Raw genomic sequence first — 22149 nt, 5'->3', positions numbered from 1 at the left:
TTTGTAAAAATTAGAAAGTTTTAATAAAATATGTCTTAATAACTATACAAATTTTGGGATTTATCACCCGCATAGTTTCGGAGAAAAAAATTCGTAAAGTGTGCTAATTTTTGAGACCTCAACATCAAGTTACCCCCCTAATTAATTCTGATTAATCTTTACGTTCGGGACGTGTACAACGCTTCGTCGATGATAAATCAATTAATATGACTCATATCGGAGTTATGGATTTGCGCTCCCCCTTCCCCTCTCTAAGGAGTTTATCCACTTAAATAAAAATATATAAGATTATACAAAAAACTTTGTATATTAATGTAACATTTCTCGCGGTAAAACACATTTGTAGTTCAAGTTTCACGCAATTTGTGCCTATATTGTTCATGAGAAATTTAACAATCGATAAACGAATATTTTGCACATATAATCTTACGGTAGAAGCAATATAGATGACCATTATTCCTGTGTAACTTTGTAAAAGAATAAAAAAGTTACCTTCCAAGTAAGAAACTTACCGTTATAAATACATAAATACTTTTTCCTAAATACTTTTTCCTAAGTTTCATTATATAAAATAGGAATAATATCACAGTTAAGAAATAGAAAAATGATTTGGTAATAGCAAAGTAAATTTTTGAGGCTCTCGAAATTTTATATTAATAGTCTCTGTTGTGACTGAATAAGAAAATTAAACAATGTGTTACTAGCCAGAATGATATTTCTTGCAAGTATATGATATATTGTTTCTAAATGTAATTTTCATTCATAAAATAATCGAAGTAGAGCATATAGATGAACGAGATAAAAGCCTATAATTAAAAGCCGAAAAGAGAAGTCTCGTGGAAAGCCCAGAACTACTAATCAAGATACATATTTTATATGTGGCTCTCTTTTTTCTACCTTACGTTATTAGACAACTGAATCTGATATCACGATAGCTCGATTATGAATCTTTTCACCTAATGTGAACTCGTGAAAATCTAATCTTGAAAATATATGGAAATATACAGTTTTCACCAGTTTACGTTGGAGTAAAGGATTTACGATCGCCTTCAAGTACCGCAAAATAATTCACTTCTCATAGTTTCATTCTAAGGAAAAATATTAAATAATTGAGAAAATCCAAAGTTCGTGTGAAAAGATTCATGATTGATGCCCATGGCAAGATGGCCATGTTTGCTACATGTGCTACATGCTACGTTGCCTCATGTTCATATTTTGATTATTACAGAATAAAATGTACGATTAACAGGATCGTGGCGGGCATTAACAAAAGAAAGTTGCCCCCATCATGTTTATACAGTCAGTCATAACAATTAGTTGCTTGAGAAGTAGTAACTTCGAAATTACAAAATATAAGACATCTAGTCTCGGTCTTCCCTATCTGGTGAATAAACTCCTTAAATTATTCAACGTTCACGGATTCCGGGACGATTCAGCGCGCTCGCGCGGTGCATTGAAATTCGATATATTGATAGCTGACGATTCGATCTACTTAGCGCGAACTCTCGTTACGTAACTTGACCGTCGTTCTAACGAGCCATCAATCGTGAACAGCCTCTTACAAGCAGAAGCAATTTAGCCGACATCAGCGTGAACAGACCTCAATCACACGATCGGGAATGTGTCAAGCTTATCTGTCAAGTTACGAGTCCCGCTGAGTTCACGCTGAAATCAGCTGTGACTTTTGCTTCCAACAATGTGCCCGCTTGCAGGATCACCGGTGGAGACTGTCGACGTGGACCAAGACGGGTACACGATGAAGCGCTTCTCCGACGACGTCGTCTTCTACTGGAGGATCCTGAAAGACAGCAAGGAACTGGAAGGCGTTCTCGTCGCCAACTCGACTACCTGGATCGCGATCGGATGGAGGCCCAGCGACCTGGGCCCGACCTGCCGCTCCTTCCCGAAGATCGAAGATCGTCCGAAGGACGAGCCGCTGCCGCAACCAGAGCCGAAACTGGAGCCGGTTGCGGAACCGAGATCGACGCCCAAGTCGGAGCCCCGCGCGGAACCGAAACCGGAACCAGAACCGAACGCCGAGCCCGGCTTGGAAGCCGAGAAATCGGGAGCGAAGAGAAGATCGGCCAAGGCGGACACCGCGACGTTCGGCTTGACGTCGCGACCGGACGTCGACGTCACTGTGCAGACCAGCGTGACTTACCAAGTCAGCACGAAGCAAGGTGAGACTTTTTGTTTTCTCTTGTTACTGCGCCGTGTCGTTACACTTCGCGCGTGAAGTCAATATTTGTCAACGCATCCAGGAAGATGTTACGGTAAATGTGCTGTGTAATAGTTGTTTGCGTCAAGGTTGCGACACTTCCTCCTTTCGGACAAGTTTATGAACACACGATGAATGAGGAAGATGTATTGCCAGCATAGTCTTTGCAAAAAGCCACTGATAATTAGAAACACGCTGATATTTCTATTTTACGTCTAAAAACTAACGGTATGTGAATGACAAGTTTTTGATTAAAAATCACATGTTTATAATTTGTTTACTTCATTTTATGTTGTTCTTGACTCTTAAGCTTTCATTTCTGAATTGCAATGAAACTTTGTATATATTATTTAAAGCACATACAGTGAGTGTAAAAAGTATTCGTACATCAGACCTTTTTCAAGACAATCTCTGATGTACGCGCGCGAATACTTTCTACACTCACTGTATATACAAAAACTGAAATTTTGGTCATTATTTTTTATCATTATTTATTTTATTATTTTTTCTCATTATTTTTTAATAAATTTTTCTTTTACTAAAGATAGCAATGTTATATACTTCTGTTATTATAATATTCAAGTGCAATTATAATATTCTCAAAATTCAAGACTTCAAAATTCTTCTAACAAAATTATATATCGTTATTTGTATATAAAACAATAATTAGTTTGAATACATTAGTTTTAAGTGGGTACTCTAATTTTCTTTCTGTGCACTTCGAAGTGGAAGTGCAATTTTGATGTAGATTCTGAATCAATATCAAATTGTTTGTGATTACGCTTAAATGTAATATATATCAATCTGCAACTTTTCTAAAACTTTTACATTATTTTTAAGATGTGAGCGATACATCTTTAATGAGATTGCGAATGTCTGTGCGCGAGTTCGAGCAAAGAGAGCTGTGAAAGCCGTCGAATTTTTCGGTACAGAATATACAAAAGCAGAAGTGTAAATATCGTTGGCTGCGGCCAATCAGCAGAGAAAGCTGCCTTGCAACTGTTGTAAGATTCGTGAATTGGTATATGCTCTTAATCTTGGCTAAATCTAGCAGCATATACGAATCAGATTTACACATTTGATACAACAGTTGCAAAGTAGCTTTCTCTGCTGAACGCAGCCATTGTATCGTATAAACTTGTCCAAAAAAAAGTGTCGCAATCTTTATGCAATCGACTATACACGCACTGTAGTGGTTCCTTTCAAATTTCTCTTGAAACTTATCTTGCCGCCGTGCGATATTTCTGCACGAGGATGTTTATAAAGAGTCTACGTTATTCTTATATTAAAAATAGAAAAACACGTTCAGTAGCGCGCGGCTCAAGGTGCGTCTATACCGACTTCATCTCCGACTACAACGCGCATAGTAAATAGCCGGTGGCACGCTACCGTTGGCATATTAATGCGTATTCCGACGCGTTATATTAGATCGAGATCGCGTAAAGTTCAAGGACGTAATTACGCAATTTTGTAATTAACCTGAACACCGGTCGCGGAAAAATGATAACGCACAAGTAATGACACGCTTAGACGCAACGGGCAAGAAAACACGTACTGGCGTGAACGTCGCAAAAATACACGCGTATTATTTTTATCTACACACGGATAATAGCTATCACGGATGTTATTCAAAGTCGAAGTTTTGAGCCTCTCACTCGTTAACGTCGTGATAGAATGCTAATCGCGACATCTTAAACTCTGTCCCAAGGAGTGAAAAGAATCATTATTTATGAAGCGATCTCGTCGCATTTTAATGCCTCCAGCGAGATGCTCTTATAGTCATTTTGTTCACGCAGGTCGCCGACGACGATCTCCAGAACCGACCCCGATCTCCGCGAACGGTATGTATAATAATAATGTATAGAACAGCTCTCTCCGATGAGTCGCTCGCTTGACCAAGAACTTAGTAGCGATACGTAGCTGGAAATCTCCCTGAAATCCCAGTAGTGTATGTAGCGATCTCCACCCTTCGAGACACGACGCACGAGGTGATGGCCCTTGTAAGTAGGTAGTTGGCACGACGTACGATGCTTTGTTGCACAGGAAAACCGGTCGTCGAGTCCAGCATTCACGTCGAGCAAGAACCGAAATCCGAACCAGAGCCAAAATCCGAGCCGGAACCCACCTCTGAGCCAGAACCGAGCTCTGAACCAGAGCCCACTTCTGAGCCAGAACCTAGGTCTGAGCCACCACCTAGATCTGAGCCACCACCTAAGTCTGGGCCACCACCTAGGTCTGAGCCACTACCTAGGTCTGAGCCGGAACCTAGATCTGAACCAGAACCTAGGTCTGAGCCGGAACCTAGATCTGAGCCAGAACCTAGGTCTGAGCCGGAGCCAGTATCTGAGCCAGAGCCAAAATCCGAGCCAGAACCGAGCTCGGAACCGGAACCGAATTCCGAGCCAGAGCCAAGCTCTGAGCCAGAGCCAAATTCTGAGCCAGAGCCAAAATCCGAGCCAGAACCCACCTCTGAACCAGAACCAAAGTCCGAGCCTGAACCCACCTCTGAGCCGGAACCGAAATCCGAGCCTGAGCCCAGCTCTGAACCAGAACCGAAATCCGAGCCGGAACCCAGTTCTGAACCAGAACCAAAGTCCGAGCCGGAACCTAGTTCTAAGCCAGAGCCAAACTCTGAACCAGAACCCAGCTCGGAACCGGAGCCAAGTGTGGGTCCGAAATCGGGAGCGACGAAAGGTAACGAGGACTGATTTAACGCTTGTTTCCGCATACATCGCCACGCTCTTATATCATTAACTTTCACACTACTAGAGATTTGCCTCAACTCTCCTTTCTATCGTTGGCGACAACAATGAAAAGATTCGTAGGTCGAACTGAAAATCTTGTACGAGTTTGTGTTAATTTTTATGATATAATCCGCCAAATTTGTCGTGAATTATGAGATACATCTTTAAAATATCCTTCTTACTTATAGAGGTCTGAAAATTCGAGATACAACCACGGTATGCAGGTAAAATTCAACGAATTGAAATTAAGAATATCTTGTTGTTTATTTTGCGAGCAACTACATAAAATGTTGTGTTACTAAAGAAGATTGGCGCTGGATATGGTACATGGTGTGACGATTTGAGTTGAATACTTGTACATCAAATCAAATTGGACAAAAGTTCTATACTATTTCGCAAACAATTACGGAGATTCTTGAGTTATTAATTAGATAATAATTGCACACGATCGTTCGCTAATTCTCTTTAATTAATAACTCAAGTATCTACATTGTTATTTGCAAAATGATGGTACAGCATTTTTTTTATCAGTTTGACTCAAAGCACAAACAAATCGTACACAGAAAAAAGAACATTCTTGTTTTGAAAATATCTCTATTTTTTACGTGTAAATCTTTGAATGAGATTACATAGCCTTAAACGAACATAAGTTACTTGCGTCAATACATTTTATATGCGTGATCCAACAAAGAAAAATATATTCTTATCATTCAGAAATTATTTTCATGAATGAAAAGCACAAAATATTGGATTGAGAATATAATATTTTTAAATGTTGAAGGAAAAGATATCATTATCATCACAAAATAATTAGATTATATCTTTAATGAGACTATTATAATATTTAGATAAAATTGTAACACTGTTGAAATTCGAGACTTAAAAATTCTGGTAACAAAATTATATATCGTTGCTCATATAAAACAATGATGGTTAATTTGAATATATTAATTCTAAGTGGATACTAATCTTTTTTTCTGTGTACTTATTCGCCAAAATCTTCTTCAATTGATAACTCAAAATTTTACAAAATGATAGAGGAATTCTTCGTTCAGTTCGACCTGATCTACACAAGAGTCTCATATGTTATCGTCAGACAACCTGTATAAACGTCCTGACGAAGAGAGATTGAGATGAGATGCAGAGGAAATCTCTCGTAGTCGCGGCCATCTGGACACACTTCAACAATGTAATCAGTAGTATATACTTCACTCATTACTTTCGGCATCCGCGACTTTCACGATAACCGTAAGGCCGCCGGGAAAAGTTCGCGCAACTGGAACGTGAGGATCGCAACGGCAAATGTTTGCTGAGAAAGCGTAATTAGCGTGTTGATAAGAAGTGAGAATAATGCCCGCGACATCTGCCGCTTCCACCGGATGCGCCGCTGATGCGCGAAATGTTAACGCAAATGCGCTGACCGCGCATCACTTCCTGATTATTAATTGCCGACCGCGCGTAACGCAACTATCCCGAGTACTTTTGCAAGAAGAAGTAATCTGTAGATAATTATCGATAACCGCTTAACGCTTCATGGCCCGAAATCGCTCAACACTCACCCCCGACATTGTTTTTTTTCTCTCCTGTAAATACCGATGTAACTTCCGGACTCAGCATGCTGTGACACTTCGACACGAAATACGCACGTGTCTCGATCTCTACCCACCACAACTACTCCGACACCGTAGGACACCATTTAACACCAGCATTTAACACACCATAACATCGACTCATCCCATGCGGATCGATAGCTAATCTGTATCGAATGACTGAAATGTGCGCTTAAGGCTCCTGGCCTCTCGCATTGTCTATCTCTTTTTTAATGACGTCAGAAGCGAGAAAATGCATGCTAAAAATTCTTGCGAAATACATTAAAATAGAAATATATGTCCATAAAGTAACACTTGCAATCGATTAAACAAATTTGTAAGATATTCCGCGCACTCCCCTTTTGCTCTAACAATCAATAATTTATTGTAAATTAATCTGAATAGAAATAGGCGGAGAAATAGGTTAAGAAAATGAATTGTATGTTACGTTAATTTACGACAATTTGTTTAATTTACGATATTTGTTTAATCGATTGCAAGTGTTACTTTATGGATATATATTTTTATTTTAACGTATTTCGTACGAACTTTTAGCATCCATTTTCTCGCTTCTGACGTCATTAAAAAAAGATGGACAATGCGAGGAGCCTTAACAAGATAGCAAATTTCAGAAACGCCATAATATTTCGAATAATGGAAGAGAAACGTAAGTCACGTTTCAGTTGAATCTGTTTTTAATGCTATGCTATACTCGCGGAGTTGTAAAAGTATCAATTAAATTTTTCTTATTCCAGTAATGCGATTGGAACGAGTATATTCCAATTAATTAACGATCGGTTCGAGCAAAGAATGTCAATCAAAGAATGTTTAATTGACGATTGATTTCAACGAATTCGATTAAAGACCGTTCAATCGGCCACAGTTATGCAAGAATAATCCAAATCACAAAATTATGTTTTTTAAATTTCAGTTACCAATCAATGATCCATACGTCTTTCTGTACAAAATAAAAAAGACCCAAGCCTTAAAATTAAAAAAATCAAGAAGCTTAAAATAAAACTTAAAAACTAATCAAGAAACAGTTTTTATTTTCTACTAGTTATGCCATTTTTTACTAGTTGCATCTTTTTACTCATGTTTTTAAGGATTAAGTTTATCAATAAATATGCTTAAAGAGAAGAAAATTGATCATGCTTGACTTCTTGAATTACAAAGAGAATCTCGATGCTATCTATTCTTTTTAAATTGTGTATCGAATTTTCATCTTTATTTTTCTCTAAATATACTTCATGTGGATTCTTTCATTCTTGCATAACTATAGCTAATTGACTATTGATATAAACAAAGGGAATAAAAAATCGTTCAATTCACAACTGAATTTGGTAAATCTCGTTAAAGGCCATTTAATTGATGATTGATATAAGCAAATTTATTCAAATCAATCAAAAAGCATTCATTGTTCATATTAATGGGCAATTAAATTAATTACGGCTCGTAATTAAATTTGCTAAGCTTAATCATCAATAAGACGGCCTTTAATTAAATTTTCCAGGTACAATTGTTAATTTAATGATCTTTGATTCCCCTTCACTCATATTAATCGTCAATTGAATTGAAATCAATCGTCAATCGGACAGTCTTCGATTGAGCTTGTTAACACCAAACAATCAACCTTAAATTAATAATCTGATCAATAAGTTGATTTGTTCAAATCAGTAGCCAAATTAAACGGTCTCCAATTTAATCGGTTCATATTAATTGTTAATTGAGCACGATGTGATTAATTAAAAAAAGTCAATTACTCGCCCTGACTAAAGCCAAGTCGCGTGTAACTTTGTAAGATAAAGAAATGAGAAATTCTCAAGTGGCGAATCGCGGACGCATTTCAGCGCACTGCTCAATTATTCCATCATTTTCGTTCCACACGATTAAACGATCTGTCCGCGCGTCTGCCGCGCCTCATTTAACGTTAATCAAATTTGTATCCTCGCATCTGCGAAGCGTCGTTACCAGCGCCGGGGCACAAGTACACGCCTAAGCACGACTTCAATCCTATGGACTGCACGGACATCATCATCGGGATGGCGCGTGGGACGAAGTACAAGATCGGCGATTATTACACGAGGGACAGGTCGACGCCCCGTAAGGACGAATACTGGGGCGGTAGGGACAGCCTGACGGCCGCGATCGGCTACGAACACGACGGCGTCACGACGATGCTCTTCCGCAGGAAATTGGCCGCGAACGAGCCGACTGATCACGAAATCGTCGACGGCAATATGCAGGTGATTTGGGCGAGAGGTCAAGAGCCCGGCAAATACGTGCACCAGCCAGCCAGCGGCATCGAAAAGGCCAAGGTCGGCGTCAAAGACTTCTACAAGGTCGACGAGCTCAAATATCACGGGCATGGCATGCAGCGAGGCGCGGTGACGATGAATTTCTTCGGTGAGAGCGAAGTCCTTATGTACGTCCAGTTTTATCCGTGTGTATCGTAAAGTCATTACGAAGCCGCCTTGTCGGACTGCGAACGAGGCGGCTGTGCGCGTTTAGCGAAGTGTCGCGAAATGCGCGACGTTCAAACACACCGACCGGTCTCTCCGAGATTGGAAATGGTCGGTTGGCTCCACACCTGAGGATTTCAGGCGTGTCCAACATGGAGAGAAGAAAGCTCGCTTGAATAAACCTGATGACAACGAACTAAACGCATTCTGTTTGAAGAAAACCGAGTTCTTGTGGTTCTTATAAATCCGACAAATCATAGTAGAAATGTTATAAATTCGCGGAGAATAAAATATGATTGAATTAACCTGACAACGCGGGATGAATCAAACGCGTTCTGTTTGAAGGAAACAAAATTCTTATAGTTCTTATGAATCAGAAAAATCATAATAAAAATGTTATAAATTCGCGGAGAATAAAATATGGTTGAATTAATCTGACAACGCGGGATGAATCAAACGCGTTCTGCTTGAAAGTAACAGAATTTCAATAGTTCTTATGAAACAGGAAGAACTCAGTAAAAAAACTCAATAATAAATTTACAGAGAAAAAAGTTCGGTTGAATTCACCTGATAATGAACGAGTCAAACGTGTTTTTGTATCATATTCGATTCTACACACAGAAAAATATCATTCTAATGCTAACAAATGTAATTACCCAGTTTACTTTCTTTCTTTTGAGCAATAGTTAACAACAAAGAATATGTTTTCTTAATCTTTAAATATATTCATATTTTCAAATATATTAATTGAAATTTACTCATCATAAATTTTAGAAAAACTCATTATCGTATACTCAAAAAAAGAATTCCTTCTCTTTGCAGAAATACTGTAAAGCTTTATTGAAGATAAATTGTAAGTAAACAAATCGAATTTTTGTTTTAATTTCATATGCTACTTGACATAATTGATTGATTGATTGTTTTAATATAATATTCTTAATATGATGATTGATTGATTTAATGGTCTTGATTGAAATGCTAAATTGACTAGGACTCAGAATATACTTTAAATAAATATAATGTGCTTATAATAAACTTATGATAGATTTGTTGATATATTTTATGGAATACGTGAAACATTTATTTAAATGCAATGTGTATTTTTCTGTTTGTAAGAAGCAGAAATTCTATTTTCTTCAACATCAAAACGCATTTGCTTCGTTCATTGTCGATCCAGCTAAGTTTTTTCACCGTGAATTTATTATATTTTTATTTCGTTTTCTTTTGTCATTAAGTCTCCTTGCAGCTTGTATCTTATATGATGACACGCATATTGATCGTTTCAGACGAGGCTAAAAAGCCGGAATTCGCCGGAGGTGCAAAGTTAGAAGACGGTAGCTGCGGCGGCCAGTGGCGTTACCCGAAAAATTGCTCGCCGGAGAATGGCACTTGCGAATATACCATACAATGGACGTACAAGGGTAGAAAGGTAATTTGTCTCGCGTTTCCTTGGCGTTCCCTCGACGTAGGAGAGCGAACAATGCCGTTCCACGCGCGGAATCAATATCATGGAAATTTTTCTCCGTAGGATCTCATAACGTTCGTCATTTCCACGACGAATATCAACACGTGGACAGGAGTTGGATTTTCCGACGACGACAGCATGGTAAACGTTTAATCTCCTTCGAATGTACGCGCCGCGTGTGTTCTCTTCATAAATTATTTAAATATTTAAAAGTCGTCTCAATCTTTTCGGTGTCACAGAAATAAACAAACTTAAATTCAGGAATCAAATATAATAGAAGTTATCGTTTAGCTAAAGCATCCTGAATTCTTCCATTCATAAATAATAGATATAAAAAAAGTATGAATAAAATTGTTTCCAAGAATTTCAAAAATTCTAAAAATTACAACTCAATGTATTTGCAATCTTATTTTAATTAGAGTGACATCTAAAGACTTTAGAAATCGGCGCGAAAACTTGACTGATTAAACCAATTGTCATATCTATTTCATTATTTATTTTCCTTTATAGTTATAAGGTAAGCTTTTTGAAGAAATATGATATAATTTGTGATTGTAAAATATCCAATTAGAGCTCCATATAAATGTATATAGTTGACAGAGAATATTATAAAGGCCTGGTTTAATTTTTAGTCGCAGACCGATGCAGTGCTCGGCTGGGTCGACAAGAACACCGGTCGAGCCTTCCTGATGGACACTTGGATCAGCGGCTATAATGCGCCATTGTTAGATCCTTCGCAGGACGTTTACAATATCAGTGGCCGTATCGAGAACGGCGTGACTACTCTCAAATTTACGAGGAAGCGCGTGACAAAGGACAGCAGGGACCTTTCATTCACGGATGATCACTGCCTATATATGATGTTCCCGGTAAAGGGCGGCACATTCAATCCGATCAATAAGAAGATCCGAAAGCACGACGCGAAACCGGTTGTTTCGTCGAACAGAATATGCATCAAGTCCTGCGGCTTGGAAGGTAACGTTAAAAATATGTTGCTTGTGCGTAAGTTCTTGCACGGAAAAAAAAGATTTGCTGATATATGGACAAGTAAAAATATTAACTGCAGGAACAAATTTTCTTGCTTTCATAGTAAAAGTTATTTAGTTGTGATAGCTAAAAGATTTGCTAATATATATATTAGCTATCACAACTAAATAATTTTTACTATTACTAATACATATATTAGCAACTCTTTTAGCTATCACAACTAAATAACTTTTACTATGAAAGCAAGAGAATTTGCTCCTGCAGTTAATATTTTTACTTGTCCATATATCAGCAAATCTTTTTTCCCGTGTACTGATACGCGATATAATTTTTAATTAACAGTATATCAATTTACTTTAACCTCACGTTATGGTATTATTTTATTTAACGGCTTTTTTATCAAAATCACCGTGCGAATATTATTTAATCGCAATCTTTTCCAAATTAATTTTTTCGTGATTTATATTCTCACTTTTTTGTAGAAATGTGCGAATCAAAGGTTTTTAATGTTGAATCGAATCAAATCGAATTTCAGATTTTAATTTCGAATTCGAATCGAATCGAATCGATGAAATTTCGTCCGAATCAAATCGAATCGAATCGTTAAAAGAATTTTTAATTAACATAACCATTTTTAATTAACATAATCATTGAATTCAACATGAAAATAGTGACTTCACTAACAGAGAGAGATAACATTGATCATGTGATATCAATTCATTTTAAGGTAAGAGATATATAATATATAGTCGGTAAACGTGTATGGAATACAGTTCCAGCCTTGAAAGCTGCGCAACGACACATATCGTTTCAGTCATATCTCACGCAAAATAGATCGTGCTTTGACGCGGGTTGTAAACAAAGGAGAATGTCGGAATATTCTTAAAACACGTTCAAGATAGTACAAGTACTCTTGGTCCGAAAAGAATTAATCTTATTGTCCAAAATTACTCCACATAATGTTTCAAAAGAATATCCTTTCTTGTTGAAACAGAAACTGAAGAGCAGAGTACGCCCGCGCCACCCAGATTGCATTACGATATCGAAGTCAAGCTCGTGAATTTAGGCGACGGATTTAAGGTTCCTATACCCAGCAGTTCCGACTTCGAATTGATCTCGAACAGGATATCGGAGAGCTTCGGACCGGTCTTCGAGAAGCTCCCAGGCTATTATCAAGTGCGACTTGACGAGCTACGAAAGTGAGTTATAAGACGCGCAACAGCGATGAGTAAGAACACTCCTATCCCGCGCGTGTTACTTAAATGCGTCGCTCTTTTCTCTCGCAGGGAAGAGCAAGGAGTGATAGCGCGCATGAACCTAATCCTCGATAAGAACGAGGCCAAGGGAAGATCCTTGAAACCCGCGGACACCGGAATCGAAGCGGAAAAGGCATTGCGCGAGGCGCTCGTGACCGGCAAGGTCGGAGCACTCAGCGTCGATCCGCAGTACTTGGTGATCAGAGCACCTCGAGGTAAGTAAAACGTGTCCAAACACACGATATACATACAGTGGACATTGACACATGGATAGAGATGTAAAGTTACCTTCAAAGTGACGATTACTTACGGTAAAATTACGATAAGATGATAATTTATCGATAATTTTGATAAAATTCGTTATTTCTCTGATAATTTCATGCAATATTCGTGTTTTCCGCATTAATGCATAAGATAAGAAACAACATTCTTCTTATATTTTCATCAGATATATATCAGATAATCTCTTAAGTGAAAGAAAAGAAATTATTTATAATCATTCAAAAGTATTAAAGTTTTCATTGCTTAAAATACTACTAAAAATTTTCAGTTATGTACTACAGTCTAGTCGTTGAAACAGTAAGGTAATAAATAAAAATACTGTAAAAGTCTATACGATGGTATGAACAATATGGATTGAGACTCGAGGTACGAGGTTTTTGAGGTACGAAAAATATAGATTGAAACTTAAAAATTTTTTTCAATTTTTTCTAGTTACTATATACCTAGTTTCGTAATTATTAATTAAATTTCTTAATTATAACTATATTTACTATTTATTATTTGTTATATATATCAATATAGAATATCAAAATATTTTACGGAAAATATAAGTTAAATAAAATATCTTATCTTAAAGATTAAATCTTCCTTTTGAGCTTTATACTAAAATTTTATTTCTATAATTTTTTCTAAATTACTATTTTACCAGTTTTCCAAAATCATCGAGTGATGTGCCGTAATTTACCGGGTAAGTTACCGTCACAGACTGGACCATTTTCATCTCTACGTGTGGATTACCTCAGAGTGTTAATTTCCTTTCATTTGAGAATCTGCATGCGATTTTAAGAGAAAACTCTACAATAGAAATTTCAAAATTCGACGTTTTATCGTGTTTTCTGAAAGATTATGCAGTTTTTTTTTTTTAGGAAAATCATTTAAAGTTCAATTGAAAATTGACGAAATTAGAGGAGAATTTGTGAAGCGTTGTCGAAGCGCGTACAACGCAAAAGTGACTTTAATCGTGTATCTTTAATCTATTTTTTTAATGCCAGTCTACTGCTATTTGGAAAAAAAAATAATAATAATATGATAAAAATCTCAATTTTTGTATTCATGTACTTTAAATATTCTCAAATGATGTTTGCAAAGTTTTATTGTGGTTTAGGAATAAAAGTTTTAAAGTCAGAAATAACAAAATAAAGCAAATAATAATAGCAGATCTACAAAAATATAATGTTAAAGTAAAACTACTGTTGTTACTCAACTATATCGTATATATGTAATATAAATATTACATCATACTTCTGTCAGTTACTTTTTGCAGGGACTATATAGGCAATACATCCTTAAATCGAAATTAAACCATCGTTTCACCTCGATAGCGCGCGCGACGATTGAATAACCTATCACCGCGAGTCTCTCGAGATTTTCAGAAATGCAATAAAACCGCGCGATGTGACATCACGATTTCGAAGATGACACACGTGAAACGGTGTCATCAACTCAGATTCAAAACGCTCGCCATATTGATCAACCCAGATAGCCAAACCTAAACAGATTTCGAACAGAGCTTGCTATTAACTTTTGATGACAAATAGATAACAAATTTGATGCAGGATCTGTTATATCAAATCTTGCTGTCAAATTGCCGCCAGATATGCGGCATAGCTTGTTGTCGGATAATTGCTGCAGATTTGCAGCAAAAACCGCGCAGAGCTTGTAGCGATTTGACGGCAGATTGGCGGCAGAAACCGCGCAGATCTTGCTGCGCTGCAAGCTTTGCGCGATTTTTGCTGCAAATTTGGCGCCAATTGTCCGACAGCAAGATCTGTCGCCAAAACCGTAGCCTAATGTAGACACATATGGCTATGGTTTTGCTGTGGATTTTTGATCAAATTTGCTGCCAATCCCCTTATAGAAATATCATACTAAGAATCATTGATAATTACTTATTATCCAGTATTTTTAATACTGAAAATAAGTAATTATCAATGATTCTTAGTATGATATTTCTATAAGGGTCTGCGCGCAGTCTGCGCTCAATTTGCTTACTGGGAATGTACTTTTAAGAATTCAACGAAACACGTACATGGGTGAGAGAGAGACATACATGTAATATCCCTCCCCATGAAATTACACCTGCTTCCAGTGAACGAGATAGACGTGGACGATGAGTACGACTTACCGTCTTCCTCGGACTTATTCCCGGGCGCGACGAAGCTTTACATCGTGGTCGGCTGCGTGGCAGCGTTGCTGGCCCTCGCGTTGCTGCAGGCCACCTGCACCCTCTACAGGAGCTCGAAAAGGCGAGCGACCAAGGTATGTTCCATGTCACGTTCGTTCATCTCTTCTTCGCGTATTTTCCCTCTCACCACTTTTTCTCGCATCCCAAGTCTCCTGTGAGTGTTGCGCGCTGCTCTTCTTCTAACGACACTTTGCCGTTGCGACCGCGCACTGCCGACAGATTGCGCCAGCAATCATCATCGTGAACATGGCGCGTCTCGATCGACGTTAATCGGTATTATCGATACACTGTTATCTATTTAATGCCAGTCTACTACTATTTGGAAAATAAAAAAAATAATATGATAAAATCTCAATTGTTGTATACATGTACTTTAAATATTCTCAGATGATGTTTGTAAAGTTTCATTGTGGTTTAAGAATAAAAGCTTTAAAGTAAAATATAACAAAATAAAGCAAATAATAATAGCAGATCTACAAAAATATAATGTTAAAGTAAAACTATGTTGTTATTTAACTTGTCTGCTTTCTTTTTGTAAGTTTCGGAACCTATCCGACTTATCCAAATGAAAAAGCTCTTTTATTGGGAAATAAATTCTACTTTGACGGAAAGGGTAGGGGAGTTCTTAAACTTACAGAAATAATCAATCTTCCCGTTCACGAATATACATACCCATATCGATATCCATATCGACGCGATCTTTCGATGGCGCGCGGTCGCAACGATACTTGCTGATGTCTAAGGTTTTCCAAGAAACGCGCGTGTAACGCCGTTAGAAATTATTCTCAAAATTTTCACGCATTCTCCATGTTGTGTTAAAAATTGTAATCTCTTAGTATCTCTCAATTAAACAACTGCAATGTCCAGTAGAGACAAGTACAGATAAATGAATAAAACTGTGAATCAATTAAAAAATGAGAAACGCGGTTAAATTCGTTAAATAAAATTGTGAAATTCTGAAAAAGCGATCTAATGATAACATTTAAAATAGATATTGGATATAACAAGACATTTTCATTTTGTTTGCGAAATTAAAGTCAAAATTCCTGCAAAATACGTAAATATAAATATCCAAAATATGATACTTGCAATCGATTAGATACATCTCTAAAATATTCTAAATACTTTCCTTTTGCTCTAACAATTAATAAATAACCGTAAAATTAACGTGACAAAATAATAAAGAAACGTAAGTTAAACCTAGGTAGAACAGATAGTCAAAATAATGTCAATCTCACGTCATTTTCACCAAAAAATGTAATTATGTAAAAATATAAATTTGGTCAATATTTGATCAAAATGACGTCATATTGACATTATTTTGACTACCTGTTCTACCTAGGAAAAGGAAAGTTACGTGTCACGTTAATTTTATGGTTATTTATTGGTCGTTAAAGCAAAAGAAAAGTGGGATGTTTTGAAAACATACTTAATCGATTGCAAGTTATTTTTTTATAAATCTTTTTATTTCAATGTACTTTACGGGAATTTTGGGCACGCTTTTCCTCGCTTCTGGCGTCATCAATCAAGAGTTCCGCGGCGAGTAGCCAGGAGTACCCTTATAAAATCTGACTTTCGATCACGCATACTTTCTTGGAATACCCCGCAGAGGAATTTCTCTACGCGTACGAACTACACTATCGCCCCTTAATAAACTCGTGGACATCTTTTGCTTCGCTTGTGTTGCATGACTCGCGCTCCTCGCGACCATAAAGAGGGTGTACTCGCTGCCTCTGGCTTCTTCTGACGCGCCCAACCCGATTCATCGCACGAACGCGACGCGGTACCATCGACAAAACGGCGATCATCACCATCACCATCACAACAACAACCATCACCATCATCATCATCATCACCTTCGGCATCATCACCAACACGTTCCGTCCGAATTGCATCGGGCTAATCCCAGCTGGTAGAACTCGTCGAGTGTAATCGGTGCGCAAATGTTACTCGTTCTCACTAACCCTGGCTAAATTCCCGCTCTCTTTGCGACTGCATCTCTCTCTTTTTCTCTCTCTCTCACTCTCTCTCTTTCTCTCTCTCTCCCTTTCTCCCTTTCCGCGCATTTTAACTCTCTTAAATCTGTCTTCTATAAATGTATATTTGATGTTACATTTATAAAAGATAGGTTCTCGTCTATCTCTATATATACAATTTTTTGTTAAAATGAGACACTCGAAAGAAACTTGCAAGCTTATATAATTCTTTGTTCGCACCTTCTCTTTTAAATACATGCGCGTAGATATCATGGACTGAAAATTGATGGAAGAAAACTCCGACTGAAAGCACTGCTTAAGACAATTAGTTTTGTATCAAGTATATATCATTGTTTGAAACTTGTTTCGGATGAGATACTCAGATTTGAATTTTGTTGCGAATTTCTCAACTTAGTCGCGTTTACAGAAATGTAATGTCGCATATATTACACGTGATTCAAACCAAAAAAACTCACTTATAACTCTCAATTCAAATCTGAGTATTTTTTACGTGAGGCAAATTTCAAATAACGACTGTTATCAAGTATTAACAACATATATGTTGTTTCGAAAATCTGTGATTATTCAAATTCGACTTCTTCATATACATTTCGCTTTGCTTGTTTATATGCCATTGGAAATAGTTTAAAAATCGACCAGAAGAAGACAAAAAGATCCACTAGTTGCTTCAAGCAGTGCAAGATCATTCTCATTTCTCACGATTGAACGAATCCGACAACCTCCTTTCTGTCACAGGAGCGTTTGATCGCCAGCAACGCCTGGAAGGACTATGCATCGGGTGCAAACACGAACTTCGCGTTCGAGGCGTTCGAGACGGAGGAGAAAGCGCCGCCGCCGCCGGTCTCCAGTCTGCCGCGGCCCAGAGAGCTGGCCGGTAACGGCACGAGCGGCATGAACGGTACCGACGCTGTCGATGCGCCAAACAGGATGGTCGGCCCCAGAGCGACCTACAGTCTGCCTCGTGCACCCGGCGCCAGGCACTCCGCGCCCATTCAGCCTGGCTATTACACTCAAGATCGCCGGGATCATTACCAGCGTGCCAAGAGCCTGCACAATCCGACGGGTGCTGCGGCACAGGCGAACCAACCGGACTTCTACTTTATGCCGAGCCAGCGGAAGTACAGCGGCGAGGTCGTGCGTGTTTACGTGGACTACGGCAGCCAGATGCCGAAGTAAGGCCTGAGGAACGTCTTTGATCGGACCCTTCCTCTCGATGAAATCATGAGAGAGAAAGGGAGAGGGAGAGGGAGAGAGAGAGGGAGAGAGAGAGAGAGAGAGAGAGAGAGAGAGAGAGAGAGAGAGAGAAGAGAGAAAAGATCGACCTTGCCCGCTCCCACCGAGGCGGACGACCTGTACATACCTTGTTAGTGACAGAGGACGCGAGCAGAACACGAAACTCGTGGTCCCTGCGGTGCTATCTCTATTTTTTTCCCCCCTTTTCCCACATGACTTCTCTCTCCCGGCGGAGAGCCGCTCGGTCGAGCGCCAGCACCGAGAGGGAAGTCCCTGTATGGAAGCGTACAAGTGGCGCTTACGACCAAAGAAGTAATCCATAGGACGCGCGCGACGCAACACGCGGTTCTGTACAGAGTGCGCGAACTCAACTTCGTCGAACTTGCGTGCTTTTGTGGTGTAATTCGTGTAATCGCGGATGATCTAAGGAGAATTTTTGAGTTCGAATATCTCACGAGAGTCTGAAAGAAGCAGATGGTCTCAACAGCGAATATCGACAAGCCATGGTGGGCCATATAACTCGAGGACTTTGGAACAAGAAAGGATCTAATGATCCCAGATATTTACCGGTTCAAAGATGGGAAAATATGCGTGCCTAGAATTATGTCGCTCGACGAATACGCGCATCTATCGAATACGCCCAACAAGTGCATCTACTTAAGAGCAAGCATGGACGTTTGAGCAATAAAACATTTGTACATTTTTCAACAGAGTCGACGCGTCCTGTTTCTTTAATAGATTACCCTATTCATCTTAAAAGTGTTATCTCCATATTGTTCCAACTATATAAATTGTAATTGGTCTATTAACGCCTAAAATCGATGGGAGGAACGGTAACATAGATGTGACGACGATAATAAAACGAGTGTAGCACACGAGCGACACACTCCATTCCCCAATTATAGATAGAAATTGCAAATACCTGACAATGATGACGCTGTCGATATAGAGAATCGTATTGGTATGGATTATAAATTATTACAATAGTGTGGTAAAATTAAAGATATATATATATATATATATATATATATATATATATATATATATATATATATATATATATATACACATATATATATATAATACTTGTAATAATCATAATAACGATAGTAGTAGCAGCAGTAGTAACGATGGCAATAATATTACAGTATTAATTACATTAATGTCGTTAACAACGGCGTCGTGTGCAACCAGACTTCCGGGATATCTCCACGCGAGCGACGGAATATATCATAATAAGGCGACGCCAAAGATAAGCTCCTTCCCTCTTTCTTTCTGTGTTTTTCCTCTTTCTCTCCTTCTCTCTCTCTCTCTCCCTCTCATAATCTTCAAGAGTGCGTGAGTATATCCGGAAGCCAAATGTGGCACACGCACTGCCTGCGTTCCTATTATTATATAACTAGTATCGAGCGCATATTCTCGGCCCTACCGTAAAGTTTATTTTTCTTCGGTCACACGTGCGGTTTGAGAAACGAGTTCTACGCGAATCTAATTTCCACGGCGTGTCCGTCAAACGCGAATGCGAGTACCACGCATGATCGGAGCGATGTAATACGGCGAGTGAACGCGCGACCAAGAATGTGATACTGCAAACTTCCAAGCATTCCGTGGAAAATTGTAAATATAATAAATATAAACAAATATATATGTACACACATATATATTTATATATGTTTATAATTACGCATGTATTCGCGCGATCGATGGACACGCCGTTTTGTTTGCTGCTTCTTCGATCTATCGATTTGTTTTCTTGTTAGCTTTTTTTCACTCATACATGCATTACTTTTCTTTCTCTCTCTCTCTTTCTCTCTCTCCCTCTCTCGCCCATTGCCACGCTCCGTTCCTGGCACTCGCGTCATCGGCACTTATACATAACTCTTATGTCAACACATCTCTCCGTCGGTCAAAGCAGTGTAGTTAAAGAATACGAACAGGCGAACATCTGATAAATGGAGTGAACACCATAATAAGGCTTAATTTAATTTGTTAGTAACTTGTGATCCTGCCACACGTCTGCACAAGCCCGTGTCCACGCAGGTGTGCACTATCAATGGCCCATTCGAGCTCGCTGTCCATTTTCCCCAGTGTTTATTCCACATTTAGACGATCTATTTCCCATTCAAAGTCGCCTTCCTGTTGTCTCTGCGAAACTCCGAAGTGCGAAGCACTTTGACACATGACGATCCCTCCTTGCCGATTCTGTCGCATCGCTTTCATTCATCTATTTGTTGTTTCACTTCCTCTGCCTGACATCGGATTCCTTGTTGGGCGTTGGCTTACTGCAAGTTCAACGAGAACAGAATGTCAAACAAACGAACAGCGAGCTATATTCGAAGATATCGCAAATCTCTAATTACGAAGATGCGAGATGGAACAATGTAGGATAATTGTATTCGTCATTTGCGTTGTCTTCTTTTTCTAAACAGTTGATGGAAACGATTTAGACTCATTGGGATGGAGTATAGAGTGCGATATTTTCGGAACTTATCAGAGGCGGGTACGAATTGAACGCTCTTGGTGGACTTGATCTGTGACGATTGTGATGACGTGGGGAGGTCGGAAGGGAGGGGTCCGTGCAGCGGAACGTACCATTCCAAAGGTTCGTCAGAAGTAGGACTCGGAAGGCTGCGTCGGATAGAAATAATATGTACATTAAGTACATTAAATGCTTTCTGAGCATCTGGTTCGCTCCTGGATTTAATTGGTTGATGTATTGGTTTTCAGATTTAATCAAGATATAAAAGTATAAACCATCAAGTCCCAAAATTTACTTTAAAATGTTTGGAGTGGAATCACTTAAAACGAGTAAAAAGTAACAGTATTTTCATTTCAAGCGATAATGAAAATATTGCCACTTGGAATTGTTAAAGTTTGACGTTTTACTTAAGCTAAAGTTGACGCTTCTCTTAAGCTTCAGTGAATTCTGACTTCATACGAGCGAGTCTTTCAATCGATTAGAGTGAATATGTTTCTATAACGATGGAATACACCAGATTCATTCTTTAATTTTGAGGAAAAATATTCACTCGATTTAAAGTGGAAAATTCAGTCTATATAGGAGTGAAGAATCACAGTCAAATTAACTCTGATTTTCGAGTGAAATTTCATTCTAAGTTTAAAGAGCACTGAATACTCTCTGACGAGCGATGTTAGAATGTACTTAATGATACTCATGACTAGAGATATAAAATTACCGTCAGATTTAAAATGACGATTATTTACGGTAAAATTACGATAAGATAGTAACTTATTGGTAATTTTGGTGAAATTCGTTGTTTTTTATAATCTCATGCACAAATATTCATGTTTTTTCCTTACATATGCATAAGATAAAACAACAGTCCTCTTATATTCCCATTAAATGTATCTGATAATTTCTGATAATTTCTGAAATATCTCTCAGATAAAAAAAACCACTTACAATTCTTCGGGAATATTAAAGTTTTCATTTTTTTAAATACTACTAAAAATTTTCAATTATATACTACAGTCTAGTCGTTAAAACAGCAAAATAATAAATGAAAATGCTGTAAGCCTGTAAGATAAAAAATATGAATTGAGACTGTTTTTGAGATATGAAAAATATAGATTGAGACTAACATTTTTTTCAAGTTTCTCTATTAGGTATTATGTACCTTGTTTCTTAATTATTATTATATTTGCTATCTATTATTCGCTATATATATATATATATATATATATATATATATATATATATATATATATAT

The 22149-nt window shown here is 38.1% G+C and overlaps 2 protein-coding genes across 4 annotated transcripts in view; one reads left to right on the top strand and one right to left on the bottom strand.

Moving 5' to 3' along the window:
• LOC116844219 overlaps window positions 1-19130 on the top strand; it is an 84548-nt gene extending 65418 nt beyond the window's left edge. Inside the window, exons 7-18 of one of the 3 annotated variants that reach the window (XM_032815443.1) lie at window positions 1713-2180; window positions 4015-4059; window positions 4262-4912; window positions 8514-8957; window positions 10300-10442; window positions 10542-10619; window positions 11111-11453; window positions 12460-12664; window positions 12752-12936; window positions 15093-15262; window positions 16904-17123; window positions 17921-18068. In XM_032815443.1, coding sequence (XP_032671334.1) covers window positions 1713-2180; window positions 4015-4059; window positions 4262-4912; window positions 8514-8957; window positions 10300-10442; window positions 10542-10619; window positions 11111-11453; window positions 12460-12664; window positions 12752-12936; window positions 15093-15262; window positions 16904-17104 — 2933 coding nt within the window. In that variant the 3' untranslated portion in view covers window positions 17105-17123; window positions 17921-18068. Of the gene's footprint in view, window positions 1-1712; window positions 2181-4014; window positions 4060-4261; window positions 4913-8513; window positions 8958-10299; window positions 10443-10541; window positions 10620-11110; window positions 11454-12459; window positions 12665-12751; window positions 12937-15092; window positions 15263-16903; window positions 17124-17920 lie in introns of all 3 variants that reach the window. The other 2 variants (XM_032815442.1, XM_032815444.1) reach the window with 2 other exon arrangements.
• A 75-nt stretch (window positions 19131-19205) lies between these two features.
• Window positions 19206-22149, bottom strand: part of LOC116844222 (basigin) — a 32121-nt gene continuing 29177 nt past the window's right edge. The window contains exon 5 of the mRNA XM_032815452.1: window positions 19206-20700. Coding sequence (XP_032671343.1) covers window positions 20655-20700 — 46 coding nt within the window. The 3' untranslated portion in view covers window positions 19206-20654. The remainder of the gene's footprint in view (window positions 20701-22149) is intronic.

The sequence above is a fragment of the Odontomachus brunneus genome, unplaced genomic scaffold (assembly GCF_010583005.1).
Source record: "Odontomachus brunneus isolate Ranch 3 - 2012 unplaced genomic scaffold, Obru_v1 Obru_scaffold_040, whole genome shotgun sequence".
NCBI classification, from domain to species: domain Eukaryota; kingdom Metazoa; phylum Arthropoda; class Insecta; order Hymenoptera; family Formicidae; genus Odontomachus; species Odontomachus brunneus.
The sequence above is the reverse complement of the archived record's forward strand: the minus strand, read 5'-3'. Positions and strand labels throughout refer to the sequence as shown.